Genomic DNA, 23,498 nt, shown 5'->3' on the forward strand with positions numbered 1-23,498 from the left:
TCCCCATACTTCAACTAACCAAGAGGAAAACTGAGATCCAGAAACTACTCTTCCAGAAAGAGTAGAACGTTATTCATTGTCAAGCTCCTGATGCTTTCAGTATTCAGCTGCAAATGTAGATTTCACTAACTCTTTAGCCACAAAATCAGCGAGATATGTATGTAATTACCTACATATCTGTATGTGTAACACTGTTTCTGAAAATGAACAGATCTGTACTCCGGTCTAAAAATGAGGCTGACCCACAATCCGCATACGAAAATGCTGACAATTTTGACTCCAGCTGGGAAGCACATGATTTGTAAACCTTGTTGTGAAAAGGGAAATACCTATAATTTTCCATCGAACCCCCGAATTACTAAGATTAAAGTTTTACCAATATACCTATACCCATAATAGAGTGGGATCAGAGGCAAATTACGGGGTGGAGTGGGCTGGCAGTTGTTTGGGGCCCTGATCTACACAGGAATCTAAAATAATGTTGAAAAATATCATGGGGAATAAAATCTTATGGGGAAAATTATACAGTTGACCCTTGAACAATGCATGGGTTGGGGTGCTGGCTCCAACCCGGTCAAAAATCTGCACCCCCAAAACTTTCGATTCCCCTAAAACTTAACTAGCAATAGCCTACTGTTGACAAGAAGCCTTAGCAAGAACATCAACAATTAATATATGTATTATATACTGTATTCTTACAATAAAGTAAACTAGAGAAAAGGAAATGTTATTTGGAAAAATCATAAGAGAAAACATACTGTACTGTATTTATTGAAAGAAATCCGTGAATAAGTTAACCCTTGCAGTCCAAACCTGTGTTGCTCAAGGGTCAACTGTATGTGACAGGAAGGACCGCGTGTGCACAGAAGACGGGAAAAACCTCCGAAGCAAGGCTGAGGTAGGGATGTGAGTTGTAATGTGTCCAACCAACACACACATGCACTGCATCCTTGTGTTAGGAAAGGTGGTCCCTAAACCACCATCTAAGAAAAGTGGGTCTCCTTAACTATTCCCATGGGGCTACTGTTCCCCAAGAAAGGCACGCTGCCCTCCCCCCGCTCCCCTACAGAAATCAGCCTCTCCCTGGACAATGGCTGAGGACATGTTTGAAGAATAGCGGGCATGAAGGAGTCCGGGTCCCAGCCCTCCCAGGACTCTGGAGCTGCCTTGTGCCCGGACTGGAATCATTCCGATTCATATTTCTTTGATCTCTGAGATTGATTTCTCTTTCCCATTCTGTTCTTGTTCTCTCAACTCAAAGCTCACATTCTCATAGATCTGATCTCTATTCCCTTTGAGGCAATCAAAATATGTGACTAAAGTGATTCACAGCATGGGGTGAAGCAACAGATTTGACCGAACAGGGTTTTCTGGTTAAAAGAGGGGGGAGTACTTGGCAACCTAAATCCCGAGCTCATGGGGAGAATGTGTTTGGCGATCTTTCATCCTGTCTCTGGAAGAGTGATGGCTAATTCTAAACATCTTCCTGATACTCTGCCTTCCCCTCCCCTACATCCCAGATACCGACTTGTGATCCTTCCTTATCAACACCTTCCGTTTGCCATTTTGTTAATTCTGCAGGGTCAGTCCCCTGCAGGAAGTGACTTATTCAGGGACCTAATGGCTAGTTCTGAAAAAGGTCCTATTCATTCAGCACCTTCCACATTTAATACTCCAAAATTCATTCATTAACATATGATGTGGAAAAGCGATGATTCCTACCACCACCACAACCAAAGCCAATACCGTCTATTGAACGAATCAGCTCCTGGCTTGGCACCAGCTACCCTGAGTGAATTGCAAACTTAACTGAAAAGTAACCTGAGTCAACAGTGTCCACAACGAAGGGAATGAAAGCTGTTTCCCTTGGAAGAGAGATCACCTAAAAAGGAGTGGGAGGAGGAGAACCAAAAGAAAGGAAGGAAGAAACCCCAGTTGAAACTTGGCATTTACTTGAAGAGGAGCCAGCAGAATGGACGTGCATAGACAGTTTCACAGCACAGAGGGAAGGCATCGCTCAGAAGGCTTCCTTGGCGCTGTTAAATTTCTTGGGTGGCAGCCTTGGCTGGGAAGGCAAGGCACAAAAGTTGCGCTCAGGGTTCTGAGGACCAGGAGGTGGTGTCTGCGAACTTACGGGGATCGAACGGCTCAGGAATCTCGCTGAGGAAGAAGAGAGGCCGGTGTACGAGGGCCGGAGGAGGGTGGGGTGCTCCTCCGTCTTGACGCTGTGGGGGCTCGGCTGGCTGCTCAGGGTGCTCCCGCTGCTGTTGTTGCTTCTGCTGTACTGGTTGTTGTTGAGCTCAGGGTAATTTCTGGCAGGCGGCTGGGAGCTGCCGTTCAAGAGGTTGGTGAGTGGACTGGCTACGAAACCCGCCTTAGAGGACGAGGAGGACTTTTTGTTCTCTGGCTCCTGTGTTGCGGCATTCAAGTTGCCTAGAGAACTGGCTAGCCGGGAGTTTATGGAAAAGCTGAATGGAAAACACAGGTTGGGGAGGGGGGATATAGACAACGATGTAGACTCATGCGGAGTTCATGTTTCTAAAACACATAATTAGGACATGAGGGGAATGGGATGCAGACAGTTCTGATCAATGCACATGGCGACAGACTGGCTTCCTTATCGCTCTTGGTGATGGTATCATATGGGGCCTTGAGTTACACACATTAACTTCCTGTCTAAGCAGTTAATTAAGATGCAAGAAGCTGGCCTAACCACTCTGACTGGATATGTTGAGATAGAACATCTGGGGGTTCTATGCATCCTGAGGTAGAGAGTAAATGAAGAGGGCCATATAACAGGAGAGCAAAATGTAGACTTCAGTGTAAGATTTAACTTACACGTACTCATTCTAATGTCTCTGCCCATCACAAGAGAAACGACAATACCACATAGCATTAGTCTGTGCCACGGAACTCCAATTTCCTGATCGCGTTAGGCAAGCTGGAGCTTCACTACAGAAAGGGAAGCCACACGGCTCTCCCTCCACAGCCTTGTCCCCTGCCACGTGAGACAGAACAGAAGCCCCGGAGGGTCACAGAGCCGTCTGTGATTCCTCCTCTTCTCCCTGATCCCCTTCTCTGACAAACTTCAGCCAAATTCATTGTGTGCTACAACCTCCCTCAACTTCCCACCAGTATCTGAGAAGCAGAGAAAAATTACCTTCTTACACCAGCACCCGAGGACAAAGAACCTCTGTTTATCCTCTTGGCCATCGCTGAAGGGGACAAAGCCACTTTTGAGGTCTTCAAAGTAGTTGCAGATCCTTGTGGGGACGAAGTCAATCTTTGTGGAGAAAAAAAGGGCAAAATGTCACACAAGAGCTGTGTCATCTTAATATTCAGCAATCACCTAAGACACGGTAAACTATTAACATTAAAGAGATCTCAGTAGGTCATGATAACAGTGACAGGAGCAGCAGTCAAGGCTGACAGAGCACTTGCTCTCTGTGCCAGGCTCTCTTCTGAGAAGGTCCTCTTCTGAGAGGACCTTATGGAGGGTAATTGGCTCATCCTCACAACAGCCCTGTGAGGTAGCTGAGACAGCAATCCTCATTCTGCAAGTGAGCAAACAGAGCCACAAAGGAAAAGCTTCTCATCCAAAGTCACTCAGTGAGCAAGGGGCAGAGCTGGGATTCCAATCCAGGGTCCAAAGTCCTGTCCATCACCGGGATCTTGCCCTGTTGGTCGTCCCTTCTTTGATGGCGGCGTTCATTCTTTGCACTTCCTTAGATTCTACTTCTTTATATCTTATTTTATTTTATTTATTTATTTTTTAAATATTTTATTTATTTGACAGAAATCACAACTAGGCAGAGAGGCAGGAGGAAGCAGGCTCCCTGCAGAGCAGAGAGCCCGATGCGGGGCTCGATCCCAGGACCCTGGGATCATGACCCGAGCCGAAGGCAGAGGCCCTAACCCACTGAGCCACCCAGGCACCCCTACTTCTTTATATTTTAAATCTGTCTTCTTTCCACTCTGCAACTGCCCTAGCTGAGGCCATCACTACTCCTTCCTCGTGGCTACTAGCAACATCTTGTAATCTTATTCCTTAAAATTCAAATTCTGAAGAGCCTCCAGTAGAATCTAAAATATTTAATTATGCTGCTCTGCTGTTTAAACCATTTAATCTTTCCTCAGTGCCCAGAAAGCCTGAGCTCCTTGGCTGACTTATAAAACCCTCCTATCTGGCATTAGCCTTTGTGAACAGGTCCTTTCTTTCCACGCTTTCCCACTAGACATCTCTCCTCCAGCGACACAAACTGTTCTGAGTTCCCTGAATGGACAGCACTCACACCTGTGTCCAGCCTGCATATGCTGTTTTTCCTGCCAGAGCATTCCTTCCCTTACTCCCCCTCCACCTCCATCTGCCTCGTTCCATTGCTTATAACTTTGCTGGTCAAATCAGCTGGTACCTTATAGAGCAAGCACTGAATTCCCAAGCAGGGTAAGCATCCTGTTTCATCATATATTCTCATAGTAAATCATAGCCCTCACGCCATATTTCATTGTCTGGTATTTATTTTCTTTGCTATAAGCTCCACTGAGGGCAAAGGACTGTCTCTCATTTCTATTCCCAGTGGCTAGTCCAGTGCCAGACTCAACGAGGATGTTCATTAATGTTTGAGGGAAAACAGACTCAAACCTGGACATGTAGGGTCCAGTCACGGTTTTAATACCAAACCTGTTTAAAGCACCTAGACCTTGCTTTCCTATCTGTTCTAGAAAAGCTTACTTACTTGTAGACTCTTTCCTTCATCATCCTCCCCACAAACAACATTTTAAGTACATGTTTTGTCTCTAAAACAAGAATGGGAAAAGTGGTACAAGGAAGCAGCTCAAGTTTCTGGAGAAGTCTGAGCCCTCTCAGAAATGCCCACACAAAACAACCCTAAAACCTTGGGCTGAATAAGAGTCAGAGGTGAGAAGTGAATCAGCTTTCCACCCCTATCTTATCAAAAGTCTTGGCAAACATGTTCAAGCCCTCATCAAGGCCTGTATGGCACACTGGTGCCTTGAAAGCAACCCAGGACTATTTGGGGGACATTTTTTCCAGAGACAAACACTAATGTTTCCCCTTCAGATGGAGCACAGGGAAGGAAATAAAACTAGAAAATAAAGGACAAACACATGTAAAATGAGGGGGGAAGAGGGCTAACAAAAATGTTAAAGCCTCAAGGCAAACTCGGTCACTGGATTGAAAGGTACGTTGCCAAGCAATCGTAGTTTCTTAGACACCCCAGAACGTGCTGGAAGCACAGACTGCACTGATGTCACTACCACAGCCACATCTACGGGTACCTCAAGAAAACCAAAATCCCCTTCCAGATGAGCGTTAAAATAAGGTGTAGCGTAACAATCTGGAACAGAAAGGAAGGGACTTAAAAAGTGAAAAGCTGTATGCAATTTATTTTCACCAGTTTTAGGGTTGGGAAATGTATCTAAAGGGGAGCATTTACTTACAAGCTACTAGAAATTCACCTCAATAACAGTACCTGATAGGCTGGGACACTGCTCTTGGGTGCCCTTTCATATCATCCAACCTACGGAAATCAAAGACAAATGCTCATGCATCACTGGGTTCACACATTGAATCAAAGGCCAAAAGGCAGAGCATGTGGAGTCAGACCAGTAAAAATACTAAATTTGCAAAAGGGAGAAACCTCCCAAATGGATATCAGCACTCATCCCATTTCTAAAAAAAATCCTAAAACCAGCAGGAAACCCCTTTCAGTCATTTTGTTTCATCTTGAATTTAATTTACAGCAAATTGCCTTAAATCAGAAGGTGGTGTTGCAGCCACTCAGGGTTAAAAAAAAAAAAATGTTCAATGATGATACCATTAGGAAAAACTGAATTCTAAAAAAAATGAAAAAATTTTGGAGAATTAAAAAAAAACAGAAAAATCATATTGGAATCGCCTTCTAAAATTTGTGTAGTGGAGATTCTCTTGCTTTTTTTGCCTACTTATGTGCCAAGTTATATGCCAATTTATCCCTCCCTGCCCCTTATGATTTCTTCAGAATCAAATCTACAACTGTTTGAAATTAATGAAGCAATATAAAGCCATTTCTTAAGCGTTTCAAGGGAAAACAGGGCAAATAAAGAGATTAGTGGTCTTGAAGAACCTTCCACGGACGTCGATGGTACCCACAGCGAGCAGAGCACACACTGCCCAGTACGGGGTATGACTAGCAGCTCCATTCCAATTCCATCCCACCGGGGAGAGATCAAACCTCTCTAACCTCAAGCAACCTACCCAGATGTGGGTGATGATACATACCTTTTGTGTTAACTCAGTTAATCCTCGTATCCAGACTAAGCATCTACCGTGGCTCCTGACCATAGGAGCTACTCAGTGAATGATACGTCTCTTCAGTTTTCTGTGGCAGCTGGTGGTTACTACTAAGCACCAGCCTTGCTACCCTGTCTTTTCCTGTTGCTATAGAAAACGATCACCTTGGATTTGGGGCACATAAACCTTCTTTCCTCAGGTCAGGGAACCAGTACTCAAAGTTCAGACCTAATCTGACTAGTGTTCTAATCCTCCCAGATAACACATGAAAACTAAACTCTCTGTGAGGCTGTTTGACACATTATCATGCTGGCAAAACACCCCTATTGCTGTGCCCGTCTCTCACTTAAAAAGTAGCCATTTCCCATTATAATCATTTGTGTTGTGAACTTGTCACCACCCCATATGTTACAGTAAGGAATCTGGAAGATATTCACAGATTTCTGCACCTACATTGATTCTGAAGACTTTCTTTTTTAACTAATCCGAACCATGAGCACGTTCCAGATAGTGTGATCACAGGTCAGGTTCCATCACTTGGTTCTGGTTCGTAATTTTAGACTTCAAACTCAGGATGGTTATAACTTTACAGAATAGGTAAGAACTGTTTATTCAGTTCTCAGATACGGAACATTAAGCTAAGGAGCGAGGATATACCAAAGCTTGGCATTGAGTACTTTCCTGCCCTCTCTAGATTCAAAACGAAAGCCTCAGCACACTTGTAAGACAGGACACCCACTCGTGGGGGAAGAGTAGAATTCCAAACAGAATTTTGAGCACAGTCCCAGGGACACCCGAGGGCACCGCAGTTTCAGGTGGGATTCCAGAGGCTGAGAGTTTGCAGGAGCTGCTGTCTGTAAGCTTCTAAAACTGAGCTGCTTCCTACAGTGACTGGATAATAAACCACACAAAACAGTAATAAACCAGAAAACAAGAGGTAAACATGGCTCTTGCAGAACGATATTCAAAAGAGAAGAGTAAATGCTCTATCCACAAATGGAGGCACAATACAAACTTAAAAGTTTAAAATGGATCCTACCTGAATGCACAGGATGGTGAGGAGCGTGGCTGTCTCTGACTTTTTAAGGCACGTAGTTTGTCTCCCTGGGTTATACTGTTTTTCATTTCCACATCCTCATCCTCTTCTAAATTATTCTGGAAAAAGAATGCATGTTCCATAGAAAGGTTATTATGAAAAATTTTGCTTTACATAGATTTCTTAATAGACTATAAACCATATATTTCATATAGATTAACACACACACACACATATACACATACTAAAGAATGTTCAACTATTCATCAATTAAATATACTGGTCAAACTTCAAATCAAAGCATTGTTATGAATGTGGTAGAATTTAAAAGGAGCTCTTTCTTACAATGGACCACAGCCAAAGAGACTCTCATGGAAACAAAATCATGCTTTGGAATATAGCTCAGATACAGGCTGACTCAATAGATACATTACAAACATGTTTCCAGAGACAACTAGGATCAGTCACTGCAAATGTTATAACTTGTTTACAAAAATGAAAGCTAAAACAATTTAGGATATCTAGACAACAATTTACTAGGATCGATTAACACCAGTAAAAGCACTCAAGACCTTTCCAGAAGGAGTTAAAGCTTACTAGATTGGGAAAGCATTTCCTGCTGAAATAAGTCTTGTAGGTTGAAAAATAGAAGTACCATACAAGGTCTTTCCACATGCTAGCTCACATTTCATTCTTACAACTCAGGGCAGGGAGGACACTGTTGCCCATTAAAGATGAAAAAAAGGAGGTGCTCATAGAAGAATATTGCCCAAGCTCCCCAAAGCTCTTCATAACAGCTATGATTTTAAAATCAGACTTCTTGACCCCAAATACAACAGTACACTAACACTACACCAGTAAAGATTTTATTTTGCCCACTTCCTCCCCTGAATAATTCATATGCCTTGAATTTGCTAATTCCTTGCAGCCATAAAAGTCCTCTCCCCTCTTTAAAGCTAGAACTTTTATTTGATGAAAGATATACAAAAATATACTTCCCTCTGTCACATTCTAGTCATTTCTGATAGCCATTCCTGGCTCAAAACACTTCTTTGCTCCCTGCCACATAGGTTGGGTTGCATGGCTACATCTGGGGTCTCTAGGCATGTCCTGGGTAAAAAGACACCTTACTACTTTAACTCAGAGCTTGAAAAAGCAAAACAGACATACGAAGCACACACCTGGAAGGAAAGAAGAAATAATGAAGAAGAAAGCTTCCTAGAGGAGGAAATCCCTTAACTGAGTATTGAAGAATGAGTATGGAGTGAAGAAGACCAAGATCACAGGAAGGGTCCTGCTGGCAAAGAACACCAGTTCAACTGTCACAGGCTCATGGAAGCTTATATTCAGACAAGATTCTCTTAAAGTCATAGGTTGCCCATCTACAAAGTCTTCAGGAATTGGTTATACTATCTCAGACCATACAACCCCAGTGGGAAGGAATCCATTACACCCAAGGAAGTCTGTGGGAATAGAAATAAGGCAAGCCTGAAGGCTAGGCTTGCTAGCAGGATGGCACACCTGAGGAGGTGGGCTTAGCTTCACCCAGCCATTAACATGGGTGTTGTTACCAGTTACTTGTATCTGACGGAAGGACCAGCACACAGTAGGAGTCTCTAGATTATGGGACTGGGTTCTTGAATGACCTGACAGGATCCTCACCCTTATTGGTCAGGTTCATTGTCCAATGGGCACCTTTGTGGGAAAGCCAGGAAAGCTCCTTTGTCCTTCCAACCAGGAGGATCTTTGTATTCCTCACTCTGAAATGCCTTCAAAATTCTTTTTTTTTTTTAAAGATTTTATTTAATTTATTTGACTGAGAGAGACCCAGTGAGAGAGGGAACACAAGCAGGGGGAGTGGGAGAGAGAGAAGCAGGCTTCCCGCTGAGCAGCGTGCCCCATGCGGGGCTCGATCCCAGGACCCTGGGATCATGATGGGAGCGGAAGGCAGATGCTTAGTGGCTAAGCCACCCAGGCACCAGTACCTTCAAATTCTAAGGAAAAGTGAGCTTCAACCTGAAATTCCAAAATTCAACCCAACAGACATAAAGGTAGAACAAATACACAAAAATTGACCTCCCACACAATCTCTCTGAGAAAACTATTACAGAATGTATGTCAGGGGAAAAGTTAAGAAGACAGAAGGAAATCCAGGAAAATTAGGACTCCAACTGCAGACTATGAAAAGAAGGACTCAGGTTGGAACTGTAGAGTAGGGCTAGAGAACAATCAATCCAGGCTGGAAAGGAGAAGCCTCTTGGGGAAAAGAATGAACTTGGTAAAGTTTTTTTGCTGTGTCAAGATTCTGAAAAAATTTTAAATTTCTTAGCACAACTGTGGGGAGGAGGGAGTAGCCTTATTTTTTCCCCAAGGGAAAAAATACACAGAAAACTCTGCAAATAAAAAGGCAATTAACAGGGCGCCTGGGTGGCTCAGTGGGTTAAGCTGCTGCCTTCGGCTCAGGTCATGATCCCAGGGTCCTGGGATCAAGCCCCGCATCGGGCTCTCTGCACAGCGGGGAGCCTGCTTCCCCTCCTCTCTCTCTGCCTGCCTCTCTGCCTACTTGTGATCTCTCTGTCAAATAAATTAAAAAAAAAAAGGCAATTAACTCACATCTGAACTCATATAACACTGTGTCAACTGTATGTAAATGAAAAATAAATAAATAAATATAAAACACCACAAAAACAGGTAATTAACTCTGGGAAAAACAAAGAGAGGTTCAACAAAGGAAACAGAGTAGACTACCAACCTCAAGAGTGAACAATTCTTACATAGTAAGACATATTATTGGTTTTAACCCAAAATTATGATGTAGCTGTACTGGGAAGCACAGGGGAGTGAGAGTAACATCTCGGGGGAGGGGGAAGCTAAAATCCCATCCACCACAACCAGGAGGCAATCAAAAAATGTCCAAAATCAATAAACTGTTTCAAATAGCATTACAAGCAAGACACTGGTGTGCAGAAATATGGTAGTGAAAATGCTGGTATCATTTGCTTAGAGGTTCCCCCTTCTGCGGGTGGGTTTGGGAGTTGGTCTAGGAGAATAGAAAGGTGGGATAGGGGACTGATATTTTTTATTAGAATTCAGTAATTTTTGACACTTCTAAAAGTGTGATCACATATTACTTGGAAAAAATAAATACTAATTTAACAAGATACAGAATTAAACAACAAAAAAGTACGTTTTACATTATAGTTACGTTACAAGTATTTTCTCTCCCACTTCATTATGCATCTGAAAGGTAAAATCTTTTAAATATAATACATTTCCGGGGTGCCTGGGTGGCTCAGTGGGTTAAAGCCTCTGCCTTTGGCTCGGGTCGTGATCCCAGGGTCCTGGGATCGAGCCCCGCATCAGGCTCTCTGCTGAGCAGGGAGCCTGCTTCCCCCCTCTCTCTGCCTGTCTCTCTGCCTACTTGTGATCTCTGTCAAATAAATATATAAAATCTTTAAAAATATATATATAATACATTTCCAATGTAGAAAACAATGAAAACACTGCAACAGAGAGCCACGCCCCTAACTAGCTAGATTTAACATATTTTCTACTTAAGCTCCTTCTCTTTTTTTTTTTTTAAGATTTTATTTATTTATTTGACAGGCAGAGATCACAAGTAGGCAGAGAGGCAGGCAGAGAGAGAGAGCGGGAAGCAGCCTCCCCACTGAGCAGAGAGCCTGATGCGGTGCTCAATCCCAGGACCAGAGATCATGACCTGAGCCGAAGGCAGAGGCTTAACCCACTGAGCCACCCAGGCACCCCTTAAGCTTCTTCTCTTAAGGAGTTTACTTAAATACCCTAGCTTTCAAAGAAAAAGAAAATATTACTTATTAAGTCTCAGCTCCTCTCAACCTCTGGAGAAGGAAACCATGTATTTTCTAAAGGGAAAAAAAAATTAAAAATATATATATATATACACAAATACACCAACAAGTATCATGGGGAAAAAATAAATATACATATATTTATTTTATATATAAAATAATATATAAATATATATATTTATTTTTTCCCTATGATACTTGTTTGTATGTAATGACAAAATACAGATAAGAGTGTAAAAAATATTAAAACCACCAACATATTTATCATCAAAAAGCAAAACCCATTAGCATTCTGGCATATAGTCTTCCAGATTTCCCCCCATGTTATACATACCATCCCCCAACATACTTCTTCCTGACAAAAAGAGGTTGAGTTACATATATGCTGCACTATAACTTACTTTTTCACCTGAAAGATACGTTGTTGGAAGTATTTCAGTATAAATTTAAAAAACCAAAACCCCCAAAACCTCTCTATTATTATTCTTTGTGGCTCCATAAAATTCCATTGTCTAGATACACCAAATTTCATTTATTTTCCCTTGGTTCAGGCTGTTCTCTGTCTTTTATCACTATAAACAGCTCCAACAAACATCCTCCTCTATACATATGGCTTTTAAACACTGTCCTATTATATTATGGCTTTTAAACACTGTCTTAAGATGGATTCATAGAAGTGGAACCTCTAAACGCACGGTACAGTCTTCCGCCATGCTTCTTCAAACGGTCCTCCATTTCAAACTCCAACTGGCAACCTTTAGTTTTTATTCCCCAAATACCTGCTAATATTGCCTACATTCTTTAATCTCACACAATCTGAGAGGCAGAAACAGGATCTTGTCATTTAGATTTGTGTTTCTTTAATTTCTAGGGAAGTAGAAATAAAAGAAAGTGTGTACCAGCCATGAGGATTCCTATTTTGTTTTACTTGTGTATGGGGCATTTGCACACTGATTTTTAGGCATTCTTTACATTAAAAAAAAAAACAACCCCTAATCTGAATATGTAGCAAACATCTTCTCCTACATGGTGACTACGAGGAGAATGAACGGGAGAAGGATAAGTCTTTGGGAGGGGAATGGGACACAGTTTAGTGGCTCCTGCAGAGGTCTGGTGACAGGTAATAGACTGGATTAGGTGTGAGAGAACTCTTAAATCAGGACCTGGGGATGGAAGGGGGAGGGGAAAAGATCCAGACATGTGATACTGGTCTGAAGAAATCTACTAAAATATAAATCATGTCATCTTTTTTTATTATGTTATGTTAGTCACCAATAAAAGACAATTATCATACGGTTTCACTTATTTGTGGAACGTAAGCATAGCATGGAGGACATTAGGAGGAGGAAGGGAATAATGAAGGGGGGAATCACGTAATTTTTTTATCTCAGTGTATCATCCTTTATTTTATTTCTGTGGCTTTTGTATGAAGCTTCAGGCATTTTAGGACTAAGAGGTACAGAACATATAAGCCATAAAATTCTCGGTAGGGGATTAACGGCCTTCAAAATCTTGACAAAAAGTTTTACAATGTTATTCAAAATACATTTAAATTAAATGACAGAATTAAGAAACTAGAGAGCTGTAAGAAAGAGGACCCTGGCCTTCTGGAATCCCAAGTATGACATACATGAATAGAACTAAGCTCTATATTTATCAGGGCACCTAGAACACAAACACCAGTGAAGGGAAAAAATATTAGGAAACACAGTTCCTTTTCTCATGAGGACATGAATCAATCCCGAGAAACGGTAGACCTGCCACTGGCCATTTGAAGGCTTCTCAACAGGTGCTGGGAGGTCTCATTCTTTCTACCAAATTTATTCCTTAAAATAACTGATAAATAGTCAAAACTGGTGAATGCAGGGAACCTAGCCTAGGCTTCCTTTGTGCTCCAGCTCCTCTCCCCTCAGAGTCCCCGTGCATATCCTCTCTGGCCCTGAGCTGCTTAAATCCCCTAAAATCTGCAAAAAAGAAACAAAGTCACATGGTTGCTGGTGGAACAAAGTCAGAAAGCCTAGTCCATGGAAGAGCTTATGCTGAGTGAAATAAGTCAAGCAGAGAGAGTCAATTATCATATGGTTTCACTTATTTGTGGAGCATAACAAATAGCATGGAGGACAAGGGGAGATGGAGAGGAGAAGGGAGTTGAGGGAAATTGGAAGGGGAGGTGAACCATGAGAGACTATGGACTCTGAAAAACGATCTGAGAATTTTGAAGGGGTGGGGGGTGGGAGGTTGGGGGCACCAGGTGGTGGGTATTGTAGAGGGCACGGATTGCATGGAGCACTGGGTGTGGTGCAAAAATAATGAATACTGTTATGCTGAAAAAATAAAAAATTAAAAAAAAAAAAAAAGCCTAGTCCAGGGAAGACCCTCATATCTTTGCTCCCCAAAGAGGTAGTCTGTTGTTAGACTCCCCACTGCCCTCTGGAGGGTCTAAGTACCAGCTCTTTCTTTCAGATACCAGCCTGCCCTACATAAAGGCAGGAAAATGAGAGCAAAGTAAAATACATAAAGAAAGACCATTTCAAAAGATGTACTTATTTACAGATGATGGTCTAGCTAAAGAACAAATAATAGTTGCAAAATAGAAAGATTTATTTTATGCCATCGGTTGTTCTCTAAATATAGACAAGATGAAAAAGAAAATAAAATGTGTGCATAGATTTCAGTAGGAAAAGTAATGACTGACCAATGCATTAATCCGATGGTGACAGAGTAAGTCACTGGGGAGGCAGTGGTGTGAGCCATTAAGAAAAAAATCTATTAGACAAAATATAGCACACTAGGGAAAAAAAGATGGAAGACTTATAATAGAAAAATGACATAAAAAGAGAGTTTGAAATAGAAATGAGTAAAAATAGAAGTGAAAGGATTGGAAGAGAAAGATGATAATGGATTTTTAGTAGGTTTAAGTGATTTGGCTAGGAAAGGTGGCTGGGTCATCTCCAAAACTCTTTCAGCTCTCAGATGCAGAAACTGTGAGATGTAAAGCTGAGGAAAGGCAAAGATATCATCTCATAACAAGCTGCTTCTGATCATATAAAGTTTGGATTTATCAGAGCCCCCAAGTCTGTCTTCTCTCCTTCCTCGGCTGCCTCTGTTGAGACCTTTATCCCCTGGGACCACTCCCCCTTCACCAACTTCCTGGTCTCCCACCCCTGGCCATACAGGCCCCAGCACCCCTTTCCTTCACAGCCAGGGAAGTCTGCCCAAACTCTGGCTCTCTGTTGTACTGTCACTCTCCCGTCCTAGAACCTCTCCCGAATCCCAGTGGCATTCAGAATGGAACTGGAATGCCACAGTGGTCCCAAGAGTGGAAAGAACAGTGCTTGAAAGAAGAGTCTTAGAGAGTTAATTTTTTACTTCATGGATTTTCTTTTTCTAAGATATACCCTATACATGGGCATTTGGTATAAAAGAGCAAAGGATTTTATAAATCACAGTATCTCCGTGACGTGATTAAAACGCTACATTCTTGGAGCACCTAGCTGGTTCAGTCGGTGGAGCGCAAGACTCTTCATCTCGGGGTTGTGAGTTTGAATTCCATGCTGGGTGTAGAGATTGCTTAAAAACAAGATCTTTAAACATTATTAATTAAATAATTAACTAAAACATGATATTCTTATTTACCTGTCAATTTACGTGATCTTGGTGGAATGGGCAGCACCTGTACCTAATTAATATCTCTAAGTCAAGAGCATCTGATTGATTGGTGTGCTACTATTGGATTATCACCCTGGAGAAGGAAAAGTTAACAATAATCACAATTCCAGGAGAAATCTACTGCGACAGACTGGCTAAAGTTCTGTCCAAACTGACTGATGTAACACACTAAAGCCACACTTAGGACCGCATAGAGAAGCAGCAGGGTACGGAGAGGGGCCTCAGGTGGGTGGCTGACAGGAGACTCTGAAGCAAGCCAGAGCGCCTACGCCTAACTGAGACCTCTACTGTGTACTCTGGGATCTTGGAGAGACAGTTTGACTTTTTCTACCTCAGTCATGCCATCTGTTAAAGGGGGCCTAGTAACAATGCCTATTTCATATAGCTGTTATAAGAATTAAGAGTTAACCCATGTAGGGGATGCCTGGGTGGCTCAGTCAGGTTAAGCGTCTGTCTTCAGCTCAAGTCATGATCTCAGGGTCCTGGGATGGAGCGCCGTGTCAGGCTCCCTGGTTATCAGGAAGTCTGCGTCTCCCTTTCCCTCTGCTCCTCCCAACCCCTTCTCCCAGCTCATCCTCTCTCTCTCTCAAATGAATGAATAAAATCTTAAAAGAAGAAAAAAAGAATGAATCCATGTAAAGTGCCTAGAACAGTGCCTGGCACATAGTAGGTGCTATTTAGGTGGTTGTTACATTCTAAGCTCCTCACTTAACTCCTTAAGTACTGATCCCTTAAATAAAGTGTTTTAAATTCCATCTTCTTAAAACCATTTTTTAATAACCCCGATGCATGATGGACCCTTGGGCCTTGGCATGTCTAAGTGAGGACTTATTGCTGGTACTATGCTGTATTTGCGCACAGACTACCTTTGGATAGCTTGGATTATTATCAATTTCATGTCTGTTTTCTTGTTTGTTTTTGATGAAACCATAAGCCTTCTTCATTCTTTCAAGCACCATTTACGAAGGCCCTGTGGGCAGACAGAAGCCTCAATCTTCACAAAATGAGTATCACCAGGCCGGGGAGGAGATGTAAGGACCGTGGAGGAAAAATACAGTGCAAGGCAGGAGCACCGAGGAGGGAGCCTAATCTAGAACCTAACCCATCCCCATAGGATGGGTTGGGTGTATTTCACAGTGCCTAACCCAGCACTGAAGACCAGATTCAATCAAGGTAAAGCCTCTATTTTTAAAAGATTTTTCATAACTCTAAGTAGGCAAAGAGAATTCATTACAGCTGCAGCCTCACCCATTCCTGAGGCCTGAATCCTTCTGGTTGATCCTTTTTGCCTATTTGCCCACCTCTTGGGCACTGAAAAACTACATAGTCAAACCTTCCCAATCAGGTAATTACAGAGCTTCCTAACAACCAACCCCAGGAAAATCCCTATAGGGCTGGGAATCAGAAAAATAATTTAGCATCTCATTTTCAATTTGACATTACTTATAAAAATGGGGGGGAAGCAACCTCCCCTTTTTGCACTTTATGTACAAACTAATAAACCCAGAATTTCTATGGGCTTCTATCCTGAACATTGGTCTGGAACTTGAAAATATTAAAATCCTTGCAGCATTCTCAACTTCTTTTCCCACTTGGAATTCACAAGAATGACAAAGATGTTACTACCTCTATTACATTCACTTTTAAGTAAACTAATTCCCCATATTCATGTACTGTTCTGGAGCCAGCACCAGATAAGAATGGCAAGAAAAGGGCTTAAAAGTGTTATTTATGCAATGCATCTCACCTAACTATATAGTGGTCCAAAACCTATTTATATGTATATGTCACTGTCTGAAATCTTAACCACACCATTGTTCTGTGGTATTTCTGAATTCCTGTATTTCTGTGCTCTAATTTCAAAAATCATACCACTTCTGAATGGCTAGAGCTAAAGTAATTAATCTGGGGTTGCAAGGAATAAGAAAGAGGAAGAGAAACAGCCCAATATCTGAACACATGCTCATATTTAAAACTGACTTACTTTAAATTTCGTATTTCATTCTTCAGTGATAAATAAATGTTAGTCTTAAATTCAACAAATTGAGATCTAAAAAAGTATGAGAACAAAATGTTCTAACTATTAGATGTTAGTTTAATGGGGATTATGATATAGAAAACATTATATTCCTATAAGATAAATATGTTTCCCAGATGGATGGATAGATTGTATGTGTATCTTTTCAGAGGTCATAATTCAAAGCACTGTTTACTTGAACAAACCTAAGAAGGAAATGCTGACCAGAGCAAGGAAAGCATTCTTGTTTTGCTATATTATCACATTAAAATGTCAGTTCAGATCCTTTTGTTTGCTTTGAATAGGCCAGACTACAACACAGAGACAAGAAAAAGTCAACAAGGGCTCTGAACATCAACATGACCTTGACTAAGATTTACATTTTGTCAGGACAGATGATTCATACAAGTAAACTTAGCCACTTCTTCAATGGCTGTCCTGGACTAGAGACCACAGGGTTGAAAAATTGGTTCTTCTGGCAGTCTCCATCCTGTGTCCTTGAAGGAAGCCTATTCTCCTTATTGCCAAGCACTCTGTTTGGCATGCCACTTGTTGACCTAAAGCAGCTAAGATGCATCCCTTCCATTCTGGGTTCCCTGAGGGCCAAACTTGAACCATAGTATTTTGCTCAAGACCCTTGTCCAGCTCCAACAGGTCACCGCCTAATAGAATGCAAATCCACACTTGCTGCCTAAATATTTTTTTAAGATTTATTTATTTGAGTGGAGGGAGATGCAGAGGGAGACGAAGAGAATCTCAAGCAGACACCCCACTGTGCAGGAAGCCTGACATGGGGCTCGACCCCATAACCCCTAGATCATGACCTGAGCTGAAACCAAGAGTTGGACACTTAATCAACAGAGCTACCCAGATGCCCCACTGCTTAAATATTTTCAACAGCTCTTTTTGCTCCCTCAGGGATATAAAAATATAACTACAAACCAAGTGCTAGGTTTCATCCTGTGGTAGAAAGAGCTAAACCAGGAGGGAGATTCCCAGTCTCAAGGTGGTCTCACTACTAAACAACCCCATGACCTTAAGCAAGTCATGGGATTCGGTGGGACCCCTGGCTTCGGATCCACACACAAGGGGAAGTAGAACAAATTATTTCAATGTTGCTTCCAGCTCCAAAAATGCCCATGATCCTACCTGTTATAAGTCACTTCCATTTTTAGGTAGCAGGGTATAACAGAAAAAACACAGACTCCGAATCGGATAGATGTGGATTGGAAGCACCAAAGTTAGAACTTCTGACATTCAATTTCCTTGCTCTAGAGATCATATTGCCTAGGTAATATTGCTGATTTTTCCTATCGCTAGCTAGTTGTAAAGATGAAATGGGACCACAGACGTCAGCTGTTTAAAATGGTTTGTTTATAATAGAGCCACATTAAAAAAAAAAAATTTGCTCCTAATGATATTTGCAACTCTGGATTTTAGAAATCAATATGAATTTGAGACTTTCGAAAAACCACTTGTGGCATATGCTGTGTCTTCATAATTTTTTTTTTTTTTTTTTAAGATTTTATTTATTTATTTGACAGAGAGAGATCACAAGTAGACGGAGAGGCAGGCAGAGAGAGAGAGAGAGGGAAGCAGGCTTCTTGCTGAGCAGAGAGCCCGATGTGGGACTCGATCCCAGGACCCTGAGATCATGACCTGAGCCGAAGGCAGCGGCTTAACCCACTGAGCCACCCAGGCGCCCCTATGCTGTGTCTTCAATTGCCACATTAATTCTTTCTTCTTTATATCCACTTCCATCTTCAAATAGAAAATTTGCTATTGTGTCTCCTTTTTGTACATAGTCTCCAAACCAGAATGGCCTCCTTTATAACTGTGCTCCTTAAATTACAGCTTTTTTATTTCTAAGGATAATTGCTTTCTTTGCTCTGGATTCTTGTTTTAAAGGTAGATGACTCTACACCTAAAAATATTGGTACTCTGAGCATTTCAGGAAAGAGGTATTGCTATGTGATATATGTTCAGCTGGGAAACAAAGAAATACAGAACTTTAGTCCTAAGGAGGCACGAAAATCTTCTTGAGGAAAACTCACCTCTCCAAATCTGTCCACATTTTGTATTTTAGATAAGCTTCCACCTATAGACATATCATCCAAGCTAGAAAGAATTTTATTAATATTTCCTTCACTGGATGGTCTATTTTTCAGCTTGGATCGGAAAATGTCTCCTTGGACCCATAACGATGCCTGTTTTCTGGAAAAAGGAGAGAAAACAAAATAATCTGTAAAATAAATTACTATCATCTCCTCATTAGTATAATATCTTAGAGATAAAAAGATTAGCAGATAAACCTTTACAAGTCAGACTAGAAAGATTATGAAATCTGAGATTTTTTTTAAAAGTCATTTTCTGAAAGTCAGAATTAAGTTATATGAATTAAATTAAATAAATTAAAGTGCTATATGAAACAAATATAGCTTCCAATATATGTCTACATAACCATACATGAGTTGCCTATTGAGGTTTTTAGATGCTTACAACAACAATAACCAAAAAAGACTGTGAGCCCATTTGCCTTTTACACATGAATCTGAAATCTGTAAGATAATTCTCAAGTGGCAATTTGATATGTCTATTAAAAACAGCCGGAGTGAACTGGACTCAAAGATGCAGGTGAAGGGGGCGCCTGGGTGGCTCAGTGGGTTAAGCCGCTGCCTTCGGCTCAGGTCATGATCCCAGGTCCTGGGTTCGAGCCCCACATCGGGCTTTCTGCTCAGCAGGGAGCCTGCTTCCTCCTCTCTCTCTGCCTGCCTCTCTGCCTACTTGTGATTTCTCTCTGTCAAATAAATAAATAAAATCTTTAAAAAAAAAAAAAAAGATGCAGGTGAAGAAACTGGAATCAAACAGAGAGTACCTGAAAGACTACGAAATCCTTAATTGTGTATGGCAGCATGAACACAACTTTTGAAACCCATTCTTTTTTTTTTTAAGATTTTATTTATTTATTTGACAGAGATCACAAGTAGGCAGAGAGGCAGGCAGAGGGGGAGGGAAGTAGGCTCCCTGCTGAGGCTCAATCCCAGGACCCTGAGATCATGACCTGAGTCAAAGGCAGAGGTTTAACCCACTGAGCCACCCAGGTGCCCCTAGAAACCCACTCTTACCACCCAAAATCAAGGTATACAGCCTCAATTAGATTATCCTTGAAGAACCAGAAAATGTGCATCATCGGTAAGTTTTCTTTTTATACGATAAGGTACAATTTTAACTGTTTTCAAGGTTATAGGAAAAGAACTTAAGATACGTAAACAAAAATGACAGTCTGGGTTTAAAATTTTTATTGTTAGAGTCACCTTCATCCATTTCTTTTAAGATAAACTACCCATTAGATAGTTTTCATTCTATTCTACATCTTACTGGACAAAAGAAAATTAAGCTAAACTTATGACTCATCATAAGGAATATCAACATCCAGGGAAATAATAGCATTATCAAGGAGATGCTACCAATAAGAACATAGATTTATTTTTTGAGGCAATAGAAAGACCAAGGAGTATTTTCTCTCAAAGATTCCAAATAACATTTGGGCAAAAACACGAGGAGAAAAACCATGACAAAATATCCTCCCTGAACTGTACTCTCACTGGACCCTCAAGAAAGGAATCCACCGTTCCTTTTTAAAAGAGTTTACTCACAAATCAGAATTTTTGTTTATGATTAAATACTGCTGAAAGTCTTTAAGAAAAGTTGAAGTTTTAAGTTATACAGCAAAATTTTACATGTGCAATGCCTCCAACCAAGCATATCCACACAGGTATCACCCTATAGCTACATCCTTGTATACAAGATACAAAAATGCTTAGTGCAGTGTTATTTGTAATTTAAAAAAAAAACTGGAAATACAGAATGGACTAACAAGCTTATTAAGAGTTCATGCACCCTGTGAAATATTATACAGCCAATAAAAAGCCCTGGGCTGGACCTCCACGTAGTAATAAAGAACAGAAGAGCAGATATGAAATAAAGCATTCGTGAAAGAAAAAAGTGACAGAATGGAAGGTATGATGTCATTTTTTGTATTAAAAAAGTATAATTTAACCAAAAGTTTAGTTATCTAGAACATACAGCAACATATTGACCAGTTACTCCCAAGAATAAAAAGAAACTTTTACTTTCTACTGCATGTCTATGCTGTTTGGACTTTTTTAAAACAATGTGACTCATGTGCTTTTGTAAGAAAAATAAGTGATAAATAAATGGATAGATAGATAGATCAAAGCAGAACAAAGCTAGTGTTAGTATGGAAAGGAACCTTTAAAGTTGCTGTCATAAAAGACAGCAGACAGCACATCACTACATTGTTTTAACAATAGTATTTATAAATACATTTAGAAAGGAGTCCGTTTACTAAGTGTCCAAAGATTAACAGTGTGGGATGGGACTGGATGGTTGGGAAGCTTTCTTTTTTAAAAAATATAATATCCTATAAAGAAGATGTGGTCCATATATACAATGGAGTATTATGCCTCCATCAGAAAGGATGAATACTCAACTTTTGTATCAACATGGACGGGACTGGAGGAGATTACACTGAGTGAAATAAGTCAAGCAGAGAAAGTCAATTATCATATGGTTTCGCTTATTTGTGGAGCATAAGGAATAACACGGAAGACATTGGGAGAAGCAAAGAAGTGAGTTGGGGGATATCGGAGTGGGGAGACAAACCATGAGAGACTGTGGACTCTGAGAAACAAACTGAGGGTTTTGGAGAGGAGGGGGTGGGGATTTGGGTGACCTTGGTGGTGGATGTTAAGGAGGGCATGTATTGCATGGAGCACTGGGTGTGCTGCATAAACAATGAATGCTGGAACACTGAAAAGAAATAAAATAAAATAAATATAATATCCTACTCCACTTTCAAATAAGAGGTGTTTTTTTCTTTTAATTTTTGTTTACTTTTCAGTATTTTCCAGATAAAGCAAAAGGGAACACTTTTAGTCTTATTTCTGAGACAGACAGTATAAAAGCTTTAGATATATAATATGCTGTCCACATATAAGACTAATGTAACACTCCTAGCATTGTTCTAAAATTGGAATTCATTTAAATTATCTTAAGAAATTTCTAGCATGGGGGCACCTGGGTGGCTCAGTCGTTACGTGTCTGCCTTCAGCTCAAGGTCATGCTCTCAGGGTCCTGGGATTGAGCCCTGTGTCGGGCTCCCTGTTCAGCTGGAAGCCTGCTTCTCCCTCTCCCTCTGCTGCTCCCCCTGCTTGTGTTCCTTCTCTGTCTCTCTCTTTCTCTCTCTCTCTCTGTCAAATAAATAAATAAAATATTTTTAAATAAATAAATAAATTTCCAGCATGTTTTAAAATGGATTAAATTTTAAAACAAAAGCCGATGGAATTTTAAAGATATGAATAAAATAAAAACTCCAGAAATCTACACATACCAGTTCACTAGGGAGTGTGGCGGTATCTGCCTTCTATTATGGCATAAGGTACTTTTTTGGAAGCAAACCACTGAGGAATATTTTCTCAGCTTAAGATATATAAATTGATGGGGTTACCCCAATCACTGAGTCACTTTCAATTTTTCTGTACCAACTGTAAAAATCCGTATTCAAAAACCACTTTAAGTTTTGCTTCCTTTGTGAAAAACTTCATAAAACCATGGTATAGCCTCCCTGCTACCTTGCATTTTCAGAAATCCTTGCTTTAATTTTTTTGTTTCCTCCAGATTTTTTCCACTTAATGCTACATCTAGTATAACTCTTTATCTGTTGATTGATTCTTACATCCTTCCAAAATAGAAGTAAACATATAGCATAGTCCTTGACACACTATGAACAATTCAAAAGATAACTGTTAAATTCATAAATGAATATGTTGAGCCTCTGGTCAAAGGACTCAGTAATAAAGAACTACTGTTTCACAGGGAGAGAACACTCAGCTCTGCCACAGACAGTGAGAAATTCAGATAAATGAAACATACAGAAAGGATAGGGATATACAGATAAACGACAGAATTCCTGGCCCTCAAAAGTTCCAGTTATGTATAAGGAAAGCAAACAACTGAAATCCAGTATTAACGCCTATGACCAAGATTTGCCCTTAGCTCAGTCTTAAAGAATCAGAGACAAGGTCCCTGAGAATTCAAAAGTAGCTAGAAAGATTAGCAGAACTTAGCCAGCAAAGAATTTTCCCAAAGCAAAGAAATAACACAGGCTTGAAGAAATAGTGATATCAAAGTACGCAGCATGTTTTGGAAAATGGGCCATTTGATTTGGCTGAAACAGAGGTTATGACAGAAGCAAGCAGCAACATGTGCATGACGGACCCTGCACGGCACACTGAAGCATGTAGATCTGGAAATTGAAAAAATTCCAATTCCAAAATGAAGATTCTGATGCTGCTACCAACCTAAAGATGGAAATTACAAAGTGACACCTTTCGCTTGCTTGGTTTCAAAGACTCCATCTGTCCCATCACGGGAAAGACTTGATTTGAACCTGAATATTAAAGATGAATTAGGTGTCAAAGCTGATTTGTGTGTTGCTAAGTGATGCTCTATGCAGTGCTTCTTATGAAAAAGCAGCACTTCACGCAAATCCCTTTTTTATTGACAAGGGAACCCCGCTGGCTTTTATTGTGGTGTCGATTACTCCTTAAAAGCCTCATCTCAAACACAAGAAGG

The 23,498-nt window shown here is 40.7% G+C and overlaps 1 protein-coding gene across 3 annotated transcripts in view; it reads right to left on the reverse strand.

Annotated features, from left to right (window-relative positions):
- Positions 1-736: 736 nt before the first annotated feature.
- CDC14A (cell division cycle 14A) overlaps positions 737-23,498 on the reverse strand; it is a 174,975-nt gene continuing 152,213 nt past the window's right edge. For 2 of the 3 annotated variants that reach the window (XM_047725781.1, XM_047725779.1), the window contains 5 exons: positions 18,896-19,055; positions 7,332-7,447; positions 5,493-5,540; positions 3,161-3,283; positions 737-2,468 (listed from right to left, as the gene is read on the reverse strand). In XM_047725781.1, the coding sequence (XP_047581737.1) occupies positions 2,018-2,468; positions 3,161-3,283; positions 5,493-5,540; positions 7,332-7,447; positions 18,896-19,055 (898 nt within the window). In that variant the 3' untranslated portion in view covers positions 737-2,017. The remainder of the gene's footprint in view (positions 2,469-3,160; positions 3,284-5,492; positions 5,541-7,331; positions 7,448-18,895; positions 19,056-23,498) is intronic. The other variant, XM_047725782.1, reaches the window with a different exon arrangement.

Source organism: Lutra lutra, chromosome 4 (genome assembly GCF_902655055.1).
Source record: "Lutra lutra chromosome 4, mLutLut1.2, whole genome shotgun sequence".
Taxonomy (NCBI): Eukaryota; Metazoa; Chordata; class Mammalia; order Carnivora; family Mustelidae; genus Lutra; species Lutra lutra.